The 15000-nt window shown below is 40.1% G+C and overlaps 2 protein-coding genes across 3 annotated transcripts in view; both read left to right on the top strand.

Moving 5' to 3' along the window:
- LOC138003453 (kinesin-like protein KIF13A) overlaps positions 1-4776 on the top strand; it is a 54757-nt gene extending 49981 nt beyond the window's left edge. For both annotated transcript variants that reach the window (XM_068849535.1, XM_068849533.1), the window contains exon 42: positions 2051-4776. In XM_068849535.1, coding sequence (XP_068705636.1) covers positions 2051-2292 — 242 coding nt within the window. In that variant the 3' untranslated portion in view covers positions 2293-4776. The remainder of the gene's footprint in view (positions 1-2050) is intronic.
- Positions 4777-8671: 3895 nt separating this feature from the next.
- LOC138003450 (amine sulfotransferase-like) overlaps positions 8672-15000 on the top strand; it is a 13111-nt gene continuing 6782 nt past the window's right edge. Inside the window, exons 1-2 of the mRNA XM_068849530.1 lie at positions 8672-8989; positions 12085-12435. Of these exons, the coding sequence (XP_068705631.1) occupies positions 8809-8989; positions 12085-12435 (532 nt within the window). The 5' untranslated portion in view covers positions 8672-8808. The remainder of the gene's footprint in view (positions 8990-12084; positions 12436-15000) is intronic.

Raw genomic sequence — 15000 nt, 5'->3', positions numbered from 1 at the left:
TAATCAAAAAATCGCATCCTCTTTTTCTTCAGATTTTGAAAGTGTGTTTGCTTAGCACCTGCCTGGCAAAATTTTGAGCTTTGAGTTTTATCCAAAGGCTGTTTACTTTAAGTGTAAGCTTTGGATTTCACTGGTCAAAATTACTCACTTTCAGAACTGACCGATTGGACCTCACAGGGTTGGATCTAGGAAAAAAATGACGTCGTTTACTCACTAGCTTACACACATGCAAAACACGAGTTTAAAAGCCTGAAAGCCCGAAACTCCCGTGCTGCATATTAATTCAGCCGCGTACACACGCATTGCATTCTTAAGACTAAAGTTATTCAGTGTTTAGTTAACAGTTTTGAAATCCAAAGAAAAAGAAGAAAAGACTTTTTGGTCATAGTAGCACTTTAAAGGAAACCTCCACTAAAACACAAAGATAACTTAATATCACAGAACATGTTAACAATGAAAACTGTTTGTTGAAGGGAAAGCGTTTGTATCTCAAATAACTGAATTTCAGAATCGTTTGTTTTTGCATTCAAATTCCCGGGCGTCGCCATCTTGAAGATTGTGACGTCCCATGGTTGCCCATTGTTTCAAAACAAAACCTCTTTGTGTCAGAACAATGGGGCAACCACCGCACGTCACAATTATTCGAGATGGCGGCTCCCGGGAAATTCGAAAGTAAAAATAAGAGATTTTAAAATTAATTATTTTCTGGTACAAACACATTTTTTTTAAAAGAATTGTTTATCAAATTGGATTCCAGATATTATTTTATTCGGTTTATAGTTATTCCGTTGTTGGAGTGGAAGTTCCGTTTAAGTAGACGCTATGGGACAGATTGTGACGCTTTTTGGTCGAGGTTTTACAGTACGGACCATTACCATGGAAACGGCGCGTTTCCGTATTTTTTCTCTCTTCCTTTAAATTCAAGTTGAACGATACAAACAAGTTTTAAACAAGCCGGCGGAAATTATTTTTTTCATCACAGCAGTACAATTATAGCAAGCGGAATTTAGTTTTACATGTAAAAGGATACCGTTCAAAGTTCGCAGATGGAAGACGAAGATTACGAATGTTCATCAAGCGGAGAAGTGTCCGATCACTCAAAGAAACGATGCCATATAATGAACAACTTGCTCGGGGCCGTACTGGGGAATTCAGTATTGGCCCTTGGTCGTTTTTGCGCTCGGTCCGTAGTGTCACGACCGCGGGCCAATATTCCCCAGTACGGCCCTCGAGGTTGACTTGTAAGAGGTTAGTATTAAAAGAATAGAGTTTATGTTCGCGGGCTTAAATATGTTTTGGGCCCGACGCAGTCCGTCTCAGTTTAGCCCGAGCCGTTTAGCGAGGGTTAAGATTAGCTCCGAGAAGGGCCCAAAGCATATTTATGCCCAAGAATATAAACTGTGTTACTATTATTTTCACTTTGAAGGGCATTGAGAAAAAAGAACACTTTAAAAATATATAATATAACGAAACAGTCGGAACCATCACGCGATTGTTTACAAGTTGAATGGCTTTTACTTTCCCTCAATGAAAATACACCATCAAGTGAAGCTGGCTAGAAATTATAGAATCTTGCCATTTAATTTGTCAAAAATTGTAAAAGATGAAAGGAACGTTCCATAAAGCTTATTTGTAAGTGTTGAAATTAGTTGTGCAATTGCACAATTTCGTACTTTTCATTGGTTTAATTCAGGGAGGTAAAACGCCAAATTCTCCTTTTTAGCGCGCAAAATGCACCGCAATGCCCGACAAAGTGATGATAATGCATTCCCAGGCATAAATGTCAAAACAAAAAAGCATATGTAAAAATATTGAAGATCCGTTACCAGGATTCATGCTAAGAAAATAGTAAAATCGTTCTCTGGTAAAAAGTTTTGAAAAAACTATGAGCTTTCGACAGACTGAACTGCTGCCTTCAACGGATAAAAATGTGTTGAAGGCAGCAGTTCAGTCTGTCGAAAGCTCATAGTTTTTTCAAAACTTTTTACCAGAGAACGATTTTACTATTTTCTTAAAAAAGCTAATCTTTTTTTTTTATGTTTTGAAACAGGAAAAAACGACGGTTCTGTCAGTGGGCAACGCTACTTCGCGTGCAAACCAAGATACGGATCATTTGTGCGCCCAGAAAAGTGTTTTCCCATTGATTCGGCCAAACGGGAGGCGTCTTCGCCTGCTCAGAAAGGGACTGGGAAGGATTCTAGTCCTACGCAAAGCCCAGTCGCCATGCGCAAACAGACTAGGGAAAATCGACGCAAGAATGAATGGAAAAGGAAATCAAATATTCTCTTTTAAACGATTTGACTGAGTTGAGGCTACTTGAGGCGGCTGAGTCAAGTTCAAGACTTCTCCACGAAATGGTCGACTTACTGAAATCGTTCAATTTCGAAGTGGCCGGACCACAATTACAATTTTACAATGTAGAAATAACATGTCCATTCAGAACGGTGAGAAGGGGGAAGCAGATTATGATGAACCACATCGTAACGAGTTATTTTAATGTTAACCGCTGGACAACAGTGAATTTTAGGAAATCAATACACACGTTGAGAACCACACGGGGTATAATATTGTTAGGGTGAGCCACAGGTTCACCATGAATTTTAAAATAACCCAAGGGAACCACGGTCTGTTCCAGGCCAAAATCGGGGGAGGGTGGGGGAAATGTTGTCGTTTTGTGTATATTTTTAGTTTAACCTCAATCCCCAAATCCTCTTATCTTAAAAAATTGATAAGAAAACATTTGCTAAAGGAACAAGCGTTTTTAGGTTCCATGTTTGTTTTGCAGCGGGAATACTTGTCTTATTTTCCAAGTCAAAGTTAATAGTTTGCGCTTTGTTGATGAATTACTGAACAGGCGACTTTGTCATGCGTGGGCTTTTTCCAGTCCACTAAATCCGTTTTCAAACCGAGTTCAAGTGGAAAGATTCAGTTTTATTGACATGGTGAGCAAGCTATCTGCTTTTGCTAAAGAATTTTACACTCAAATTGTTTTTGAAGAAAAGAGGCTGAATGAACGTGTAACTGACCCGTAGCGCAAGTAAGTACTATCGCCATTTTAATGGCACTCGAATTTTAAGGTATTCTGAAATTGCCAGGGAAGAGCTTTTATTAACAACTGGTCAATTAGTTTTAGATTTATTTTCTTTGCATGCAACTGTGGAAATTTCATTGATTGTGAAAGTAGAGAATGTTTTTTCCGCTAGGTGAGGAGATTTCGACAATACTTGTCTTTTGACATCCAATCGGGAACCATCGAGCTCTGAAGTGTGACGTCAGGGGAACCGTTTCGGCATAACCCAAAGTGGAGAAAATTGTCGAAGGTTATTCGCTTGAGGCGCGAACGAAGGATTACACAGAAAACATTACCACTTTAATCTCCACTTAACCATCCCTGTTCACCTCATTGAGCTTTATTAGGGACCGTAAGTACGCCACGTTTATGAGAGGCGGACGGCAACCGGAAGTGAGCTGTTTTCCCTTTTAACTTGTTTTCACACAACCACATATACATTGCCAAATATATTTTCTCCATTAAAGATGATTAGTATAAAAATATGGGAGACACCATTGTCCTGGCACGTGGTGAAATGTTCTCTTCCGGTTGCCATCCACGGAAACGCGCATGCTTAAGCTACCAAGTGAAACGTCGATTTCACCGATTACCGAAAGGCATGGCAGAGGATTTTCTATCGTTGCATCAGGGTTTCTTTTATATGGATGCTATTTTCCGTACATTTTATTTTAAGTGAGCTCGAAAATGTCTTGTTGTACTGAAGAATTGTAAACAGTAATAATTTCCCACTTAATGAAATATCAATTAAGAAATGAAGCGAATTTAAATTGTTTTTCAGGTCGGACACCTTATTCAGGGAGTATATTTATTGAATTTTTAGTAGGTAACCCATTTGCAAGGATTCATATTTAAAATGAATTAATTTGAGGCAGACGATTAATTAAGAAATTGGTTTGTCCGGTAGAATGAATCCGAAGGGTTTCCGTATAGCACGGAAGGTAAGGGTTTTTTTTTTAATCTAATGAGGAAATGTGATTTCCCAACGGGAAATCGTTTCGTTGGACACATGGGCGGGTTTTGTGTCTAAAGTGGCGGCACGCTATATTAAATAGAAAGAACTAAAAATCGAAATTTGGGCAATGAAATGAGAGGGAATTTTCGGGTGTTCGTTCGGGAGTTCGCTTCAACGTCGCATTTAAGACGAGATCAATTGAGTAACCTTTTTAAAATAACATTAGTGTATAAATAAAGCGATTTTCAATTTGAACTTCGTAGTTTTTGTCGACCACATCGGAAACTCTCTTGTCAAATGAACCAATCAACACACAACAGGCGAGTCGGTCGTTCTTTGAAAAGGAAACTGAAGCGAACCCGAAAATGTCCTATTCATTTTAGAGCGGTTTGAGGTTATACCTAACATTTACCGTTATGTACGTTGAGATAAAGAGATCAACATTTAGCAGTACACACAAGAAGACAATGGATGAGGTCACACGCGAGCAAGACGTTCAGGAGTGACTGTCTTTCTGAAGTCACCACTGTAGACCATGTGCTTTCAACAATTAAGCCCACTTAGTATAATAAGCAACTAAGTGTGACCCTAACCAGTATCTTTAACCGAGTCAATTCTTAATATGTACAGTGAGGTTTGGTAAGAATTAATGAGTCTAAAAGTTGTAGTTTTTCAACGAATTTTTGTATAGAAACTGGAATAAAACCGGGCAGGATTTGAGAAATTCTGGTCTGTTCAGGCGGTCAGTTTCAGCCCTTAAATGTCCGTATTTGGACGTAGGCCTTCCCTATTAACCTCCACTGGTTTACGTTTTGCGCGACACGGTGCCAGTGTTTTATAAAAGTATCTCCATCTCGTCCTTAGTCTTACGCGGTTCCTTGTGTGTCCTCGGGTCGTTCAGAACGTAATACGGGTTGCCCAACGGTTGTCTATTCTTCCAGTCACATAAGCAGCCCAATTCTACTCGAGGTAACTTATCGTTTCCATGATATCTCGTACTTTGGTTTTTTTCTCGGATCCATTGAGCTGTTTTACGATCTCGTCACGTTATTTTTATCATGATTCTTTCGTGGGCTCTCTGCATAGTTGTGCACTTCATAGACCGAATGCATAAATGGCGGCCAAAAAAATATTCTTTTGTTTATGTGCTAATTAGCCTCACTAGCCTCGTTTGCATGGACAAAATACAAAAGAAATGTTGCTTGAGAGCGAGGCTAGTGAGTCTAATTAGCACATAAACGAAAGAATTTTTTTTTGGCCGCCATTTATGCATTCGGTCTATATACTATCTCCTTTTGACAAAGCCATATATCGTCAACTGGTTATGATAATGACAATGGCGGGAAATGTGATCAACGAGCCATTCGATCAAAAATCAATAAAAAAATATTTCTTGCTATTTTCTGAAATATTGCAAGTGGAACGTCAAGATGCTATTTTGATTAAAGAAACACAAAGTAGTAAGAGCTGGTCGTGTTTGTCTGGTCGAGCGCTGAGAAGAATGTCATGGAGAGCACAAATCTGCAAGTTTTCTTTCCTGGCGTGCTCAAAAATTATGATTTGGCAACGATTTGTTCTTAACTCCGTAAAATCTTTGGATGGATGGAAATATACACCCGCCTTTGTTTTAGAGATTTCAGTTTCCGCAGGAGCCCATGAGTAGGAGTGAACAACTGTCCTATATTCCCGTCTCGGCGTTTTCACAGACCGATTTATTTTTAGATTGAGACAGCGTTCATTTGTAACCGCATCGTTTTCGATGCGGGTACACCTTCTGTTTACACGACACCCATCGAGACTGTTGCCGAAACCGTGGGAAAAGGTGGTCTAAAAATAGATCGGCCTGCAAAAATGCCGTGACATAGGCTTAGTATGGAAATAGACCAATTTCGATATATTAAAATTCAGTCCAAAACAAAAGGCACCATCTCGAGGCTCTGGGGAATAAACTCATACAAATCCTTATATTTATTCCCCAGAGCCTCGAGATGATGCCTTTTGTTTCGGACTGAATTTTAATATATCGAAATTGGTCTATTGTTCGCTCCTAGTCATGGGTTCCTGGTTTCGGGGAATACCTTCGACTCCATGGTCAGATCACGGACAAACGTGCTTACCTCAGAGTGGCCGGCGGAGTGAACGCCACCAAGGCGTCTTGTTTCAGAAATTCTCTTTTCTAGTCTCGCTCGTTGTCGCTGTAAAGTGGTTGTTTAACGAAGACTGGTAACCATAGTCGGCGGCAACGATAACAGCAGAAGAAAAAGGAAACTCAAGAAATTTCCCGGGACGACGAAAGAGATTGAGAATCGGAGAAAAGACAGTTCCGTAGGCATGCACGCTTGAATTGACTCGCTTTTTATATATAAACGGTATTCGTCTGCATTTGCGCATATGCATCATAAGCCTCCTTCGCAATGAGCAACTTTCATATAACTCGCCGTGCATTTTGTTTTCTCCACAAAATCCTGCATAAACTATTGTCAACTATTCCCAAGTGTATTTGAAAACAACAATTTATGCAAAAACTTTGTGGGGAAAACAAAATACATTGCGGGTTATATGAAAGTCACCATTTCTGAAGTTCATGTTTGCCTCCTCTTCAAAGCGAGATAATGTGCGAAGGTTTTCTTTCGAATATTAGTTTTCATTCCCATGTAAAGTAGAACCAATTTACCATCACAAAAACTTCGTACTTAGACGCGATTTGAAGAGAGGCGGGCAGACATGTACTCGGAAATGGCCTGTTAGTGTGCAATTGCTGGTGGACGAACAAAAGGAGTTAATCCGAGATATTTTGTTGTCGTCCAACAACATGGCGGCGATGACGTAACGTGAAAAACCACCTGAATTTCACTGTTGAATCTCGTAAATAGGCCGGATCATGTGTACTTCAGGCGGCCTCGGTCAACATATCGGCCGACAGTCGGCCGATATCGCGGTCGACCGTCGACCGACTATAGGTCGACTATCGGTCGAGACTCGACCAATAGGCGACCTATAGTCGGTCGACAGTCTACTGATATATCGGCCTAGGCCCCCTGTACATGTAGTACACATGATCCAATAGTCCTAGTTCGATATGTCAATATTCAGGCATGGCTACGAGGCCTTATATTGAAATTTCACGGCTCAGTTCTGTTTTCTTTGTCTCACTATTTCTCAATATTAGGGAGATTTCTCAACACAAGAATATTCAGATTTAACCATAAAGCCTCGTAACTGTGTGTGAATATTGATAATTATATCGAACGTGGCCTATTCCATGTGCAATTGGAGTCTGATGTGCTCTATTTTATATCGGTACTCGACATAAACCATCGCACGCACAAGCTCTCACGCCAATCAGAGAGATTTCAGTGAAATCTGCTGTGAGCTCGAGCTTGGTATTTTATTATGACCGTTGGACAGCCGAGGAACTGACAATGGCTCAATTCGTGTCGAATCTGGAAAAAAACCACACAGGAAGGAAGTGACCCCATAATGGCCATAAGGTTAGACTTTTTAATTGCGATTTTTTCGTAAAATTATCTTCTCAGGTCCTCTATCGGTATTCCCATACAAATCCTTATATTTTTGATGGCTTTCCCTCACACTGAGCTTGGGGCGGCTGTGATTATGGTTATGACCAGAATAAGATAAGACACTTCGTGACACATATACAGGCTCACTATTTGGTGACCTTACGCAGCAATACCTGAAAACCTCACTGTTAACCCATTTTGGTAGATAAAAAACACTCTGTTTGGGCACAGAATAACTACTGGGTTTGCGCACTGATCTCTAGTGATTAGGTCTAAGCGCCGACTCGAATTGGTTAGCTTTCATAAATTATTCTGGTGACACCATGTACTTTAGTAGGATCGTTTGATACTTTATATACGCAAAACTAAGTGTCTCGCGGTTCTGGGAAATAAATCGAAGGATTTGAAAGAGTTTATTCCCCAGAGCCTCGAGATTATGTCTTTTGTTTAGGACTGAATTTGAATATATCAAAAATTTCCTATTGTTGTTGTACGGCATTTGAACAACTGGTTCCGGGTCCCGTTTCTCGCAAGTCCCGAAAACTTTTTGGGCCTGAAAAAGACATTTACAAAAGTGCCATCCGCTTGTTTTGATAGGGTGGTCAAGGCTACAAAAAGCAAAAACCTAGGGATCTGTGCCGCCCGAAAAGTTCGGGTTTCGATGAACGGGTCCCAGGGGCTACAATCTTGGACAGAATAAAAAGGAACAGCAAACCCCCATTACCCTCCCCCCCCCCCACCCCCCCCTTCCAAAGCAATGATGAAGCCGCGCAAAAGCCAAAACGCGCCATTTTCCCATCCTTGATTTGGGGGGAGGGGGGTTACAAATTTCCCATCTATTTTGTCCAAGATTGTAGTTTCTCGAAAGTCCCGCAACTTTCCGGGCCTTTTTCGGGTGTCAAAAATTTCCCTCTATCTAATCTTCGAAATGGGGAGGTTTGCAGTCAAACTCCACAATCATTTTACTTTTTATAATGTTGAAAGATGTTCAATGACCTGCTTATCAAAACATGGGGATTGCAGTTTCGTAGTAAATGGCTTTTCGGGTTCGAAAAGTTTTCGGGTTTTCCAGAGACGGGTTCCAGTCTTTCTCTAGGGAGCTTCAGCACGCGGACGGCAAACGGAAGAGAACATTTCCCGTGCCAGGACAGTGGTGTCTCCCAGATTTTTATACTAATCATCTCTAATGTAACGTCGTTGTGTAAAGACAAGTAACGCAGTCTATCATCATGACGACATTGCGTGACTTTAACTGAGAGAGAATGGCCAGCTATCCTGTACTGCAAGAAAAGGAAGGCGAATGGACATCTCAGAGTCATTTTGAGATACTGGGCTTAAGGCTTCCGACAATTTTCACTCACGATCCTTCGTTATTATCTGATTATATCACCAAGTTTCAGACAAGGAGCGACGATGTTTTTGTTGTCACTTATCCAAAATCAGGTGGGGAATCTTCATTTAGAACGAAGGCGAATCACATGCTTTCGATTGCAATTTGGAATAACTTGAAATAAGCACGAGTGAATTTTTTCAAAGACGAACAAAATTCGGGCTCGTGCAATTGCATGAAAAAAATTATCAGATTGATTATAATTCAGTACATTCTGATCAACAAAAGGCTGGCTAAATTCTGCTCATTATGCAGGCATATACAACTCTCTGACAAAGAATTTTTGCAGGTGATGTTTGGCATATTATGAAAGCTTGACTGGACCCAGCTGGATTCTGGACTCTGGACTCTACTTTGTTACAGCAAATTCACTTTCAACGTAAGTTAAATAGTTTAATAGACAAGCGACACCATTATTGAAAACTGCATAGTTGAATTTGCGCAGTATAAATAAATGTTATTATTATTTGTCACGCAATTTTAGGCAATTTCAGCACTGATCGAATGGTCATAGAATTAACTAAATAACTGTTCAAAACTATAGAAGAACTCTAACAAAACACAGGAAAGCCAAGAAGGGACATGGATGGACAAAACTGGATTTGGATTTAAGGAAATTATCCTCAAAGACACTAAACCTGGCAAACTGAATCAATAGAGTGGTTTGTGCTCCTTAGTGCCCTCTCTTAGTCAGAGGTCAAGAGCAATGACATCCTTCTTTGTTGAGATACATTCCCTGTGACAAGAAGGCAATTTGCAGGTGGTTCAATTAAACCCATAACAATTAAATTAAAGCCTACCCCAAAGAATGAAAGAACCGAAAGTCTGAAGCAAATCATTCCTTTAAGAAAACAGTGCAGTGGGATTCTCAGAGACAAAATAAAACAAAAGAACCGATTATTAGAGTTCTGGTGACTAGGTGAATACAATCGTTGCTGTGCCAGAGTTTTGTTCAATCTTGCCACTTGATATAGAGTAAGATGACAAGAAGTAAGTGCGGCCTAAAGACAAAAGTTGCAATTACACGCTTGCTATCAACCAATTTCAACACTGAGATGCTCTTTGTAAAAGGTTCTCTTGGCAGTCTAAAGCAAATCGTCATTTAAGATTTTCAAAACAGTGCGGTGGGATTCTCAGAGACAAAATAAAATGATGAACACGAAAGCCAATGCAACACATAAGAGCAAAATTAATTTTCTACGTTGAATGCGTGCGTTCCAAACAAGCAACACTTGGGTGTTTTCTAGTCATCCCTTCTTTTCTCCGGCTTACAAATATAATAATGGTGTCACTTATCTATTAAACTATTTAAATTAGGTTGAAAGTGAATTGGCTCATTGCTTTTTAATTTTTTTAAAATTGAATGTCCTGCTGGGTCCAGTCTGACTTTTATAATATGCCATGATTTTTGCACCTGGCAGGCATAATGATAAAAATGATGCTTACTGTAATAATAATAAATAAATAAATTAATAATTAATTAATTTAGTAAAAGTTTTAGTCTCGGGCACAATATTAGTTTTTTAGATGTGCCCCTCTTCTCTTCTTTTTATGTATATTTTAATTCTATCTTCTATCTTATACAATATATAATATATATATATATATATATATATATATATATATATATATATATATATTATTCCACTATTACGTCATTTTACCATATTTGGTTGAGAGAACGCGCAAAATATGAGACGGTATTACACTGTAGAACAGAGCAAATACGGACGGAACTGGAGTTTTCGACAATAATAATAATAATTATTATAATAATAATGATGGTCTATTATCATAAATTATTATTATTATTATTATCATTATTATTATCAGTATATCCAAAGTACATCAAAATTGGCTCTTCATCTGATAAAACTATACTACAACTAAAATCTATCTAACCTTAATATTTACACAAATGATATACAGTAACTTAATCCTACATATAATGTGATAAAGTAAGCTGGACAAGGTCAAGCTAACCAGTGTTGGTCAACACTATGAAAGAAGGCAGTGATTCTTCAAGAGTACAAATGTCTGCTTTGAAAAAGACCTGAAGTTGTCACAGGATTTAATGGCTGGCGGCGAGGGCATTGAACAAAGAGGCAGCGCTGTCCTGGGAAGTGTGTGATGTACGCGGATTGGTCAGGTTAAGGGTACTGCTAGAGCGTAGGGTGTGAGTATGGGTAACTCTATCCAACAGAAGCAAAAGAGGCCAGCTGTGGCAATGCAGTGCCTTGTGGCACTCACTCGCTCATGGGTAGCCACCCCAGCTTGACCACAGAATCAACACTGTTGACATAGCGTTTCTTCACGTAGGTGAAAGTATTTGATGATAATGTCTTTGCCATTTATTAATATGTTCTCTTTTAGGGGTAAAAAAAAAAAACCCTGGGCCACGCCCAGATTGGTCTCCTTTAGGGGTTTAATTTAAAATTTCCGACGAGCATCCCTCCCCTTTTTATATGGGATTCCTCCCCCCCCCCTCCCCCTCCTCCCTGCGTTGTTAAGTACCGGTAACCCACTGACTCCTACACCACCCCCCACTGGTGAGTAAAATCATCTAGGGGATGAGAGTAAAATATATAATAGTGTCAATGGGTCAACCCTTTTCCTCGCAAGAATGGGACATATTTTATTTTCTTCTAATGCCATACGATTCTTGACTACTCACCAACTTTGAAACCCTTAAGGACGAGGCGACGGGCGCCCGGGGTTAGCCTGTTCACTTGTAAGACCATTGGCAAAATTTTTGGGTTGGTTTAATTTCTATCGACAGGTTTAAAGTACACTAGGTCACTTTTCACAGGTCACTTGTTACAAAACCTTTACTAATGCTAACCTTAGATCTCACCAGGCCTTGTTAATCCTTAAATCGATGTTTAGGCCCAAGGTTTAGCCAATTTGAAGGTTTTGGGCTGTTTCAGTCCAGCTGGTAAAACAATGACCGGTAACCTGTGGGATGTGACCTGTGTTTTAAACCTGCCTTGTTTCTATAGTCAGTATAAACATGCTGAAAAAGGAAGAACAAACAACGACTCACAGCCAATTCCACTCATCCAAAGAATTACAAAACAAAGGAACCGTACTCAATTTATGATATTTATGCACCACTTATTTGCAATGTAATTTTTCCTTTTTTCAATAGGAACAACATGGGTACAAGAAATAGTTTGGCAGATTTATAACAAGGGAAACATTACCAGGGAAAAACTTATATGCAGAGTCCCATTTCTTGAGCTTGGCACCACTCATACTAGGGAAAGACCTAACGCAGAAACTTTACCAAGTCCTCGCATCATAAAGAGTCATCTTTCGTACGATGTTATTCCCAAAAGTTCAGAGGAGAGTGCAAAATGCAAGTACATTTACATTGCTCGGAATCCCAAAGATGTTTCCGTGTCCTTTTTTCACCACACAGAAATTAGCTCCAAATTGCGTGGAAATGGATTCAATGGACCATGGGATTTCTTCATTGATTTGTTTATGAAAGGAAAAGGTGAGTTTGTTAATGTGACAAAGATGATGACAATTGAGTCGTGATAATTTCAAGATCTTTGTTATAATAATTGTCCACTACCTAATCACTGAGGTTTTCCCTTTGGATGTGCTGCCTGGTGATATGAGAAGGCACTCATTTTCCCAGTGGTCTTGGATTACATATCCAGCAAGTCATGTGATATGGCCTTAAAAGAATGAATGGGGATGTCCCACAAGCTCATAAATTCTTCAATAGTCCTTTTGATAATGATAACTAACAATAACATTTTCCTATTTCTTGCTATAAAAGGCAAACAATAATGTATAACATAATAATAATAACAATAATAATAATGATAATAATAATGATAATAATAATAATAATAATAATAATAATAATAATAATAATAATACGGTAACAATAATAATAATAATAAGAAGAAGAAGAAGAAGGAGATTTAATATGCAGCACCTTAGAGTATCCTAATGTTCAAAGGCACTTTACAATATCACAAAACATCAAAAAAAAAAAAAAAATTGTAAAAAGGGTTTTTTAAAAAGAAACATTCTAAGCTAATATTTTTTAAACATGACACTGACAAACTGTTTCTGATATCATATGGCGGGGCATTCCATAATGTTGGGTTTGCAACGGAGAAGGATCTGGGGCCATGTGTTTTCAATTAACCCATTGACTCCTAGCCTCACGCACCCTAGGAAGCCCAGTTGATGAGTAAAATTGTCCAGTGTTGGAGTAAAATCTGTTAAGTCTCACTGCTAGGAGTCAATAGAGAGCTGTAGATTCTAGTACAAGAACGACTACGAGTACGAGATTTTCTCACAGACCAACAGTGAGCGCGCGCAAACCAGCGTCATTTTGGCGGCAAAAACGTGATGCCGTCGTCATTTTAGTCAAATGCCTTTGAGAAGTCAACGAAGTTAATGTACACTGGTGCTTGCCATTCCTGGCACTGCTCCAGGATGCTCCGTAGAGCAAAGATTTGCTCAGAAGCTCCCCTTCCAGATCGAAACCCTGCCTGCTCCTGCCTTATCATCTCGTCCACACCGCTCTTCACTCTGTCAATGAGCACCCTGCATAAGATTTTGCTTGGTACGGAGAGCAGGGATATACCGCGATAATTATCACACTCAGTGAGGTCTCCTTTCTTCGGCACTTTCACTATGAGTGACTTCTTCCAGTCCTCAGGTACACATTGATCTTTCCAGATGGAGTTGAAAAGTAAGTGGAGTTGCTTCACAGCATCGTTCTCAGAGCACTTGAGCATCTCAGCACTGATGGCATCGATCCCCGGACTCTTGCCATTCTTCAGACAGTGGATAACTCTCTTGATCTCAGCAATTGAGATGTCACCAGTCTCGATGCTTGTGATGACTTCAGGTGCCTGATCTATTTCTGGCAGTGATATGTCAGGTCGTGGTACATTCAAAACTCCCTCAAAGTGCTCCCTCCACCTTTCTAAGACTTCGTCTTCATTTACAAGCCGCTTGCCTTCTTTATCTTTGATGGTAGTCATGGTCCTTCTTTGTCCAGCTATCTTTCTAATGAGCTGGTACAGGTCACCACTACAGTTGTTTCTGGCCGCTGTTTCAGCTTCTTCTGCTAAATTGTTCAGCCTTCTCCACTTGTCTGCCCGGGCACTGGTTTTCACCTCCTTGTCCTTCACTGCATATGCAGCAGTGGCTCTCTCCTTCAGGCGGGCAGATCGTGTACGTCCTATCTTCTCCTTTAACCTTCGTCGCTCTTCAATCTTCCTGTAGGTCTCTCCACTGATCTAATCATTCTTCACTCTTCTCTTCTCTCCCAACACCTTCTTGGCACTCTCATTGTAGACCTTCTTGAATTGTCCCCACCTCTCTTCAATGTCTTCTACGTCATCTGTCGCCAACACCTGGAATCGGTTACGCACTTCCAGCCGAAATGCTTCTTTGACACAGGGATCTTGAAGCTTTGTGATGTCGAAGATGATCCTCTCCTTACTCTTCCTCTTTGTACTACATAGCTTCAGCCTAACCTTTCCCATAAACATGTTATGGTCCGAGTTGGCGTCTGCCCCTCTCATTGCTCGAGTGTCCATCAGTGAACCTCTGTATCTACCATTGATGATTATATGGTCGATTTGATTCTGATCCCTTGCCTTCGGGGAGGTCCACGTGATCTTATGAATATCTCTATGCTTGAATAGAGAGCCACCGATCACCAAATCGTTGTTGCCACAGAACGTCGCCAACCTCTCTCCGTTCTTGTTCATTCTTCCAAGTCCATGTTGCCCCATCACCTTCTCCCATCCTTCATTCTCCTCTCCAGTTTTAGCATTCAGGTCCCCCATTACAATTAGTACATCATGCCTGGGTGTTGCTTCTACCTCTCGCTGCAGCTGCTCATAAAATTCTTCCTTGGATTCGTCCTCTGCGTCACTGGTGGGCGCGCACACCTGGATGATGGTGAGTTTTGCAAAGCGTGAGTTAAAGCGTGCACTCATGATTCTCTCATTGACAGGGTTCCACTTCAACAGTGTTCTTCTTACTTCCCTCTTCAGAATGAGTCCTACTCCTCTATGATGCT

This window comes from Montipora foliosa, chromosome 5, assembly GCF_036669935.1.
Source record: "Montipora foliosa isolate CH-2021 chromosome 5, ASM3666993v2, whole genome shotgun sequence".
Lineage (NCBI taxonomy): Eukaryota > Metazoa > Cnidaria > Anthozoa > Scleractinia > Acroporidae > Montipora > Montipora foliosa.
This window is presented reverse-complemented; position numbering and strand designations above follow the sequence as displayed.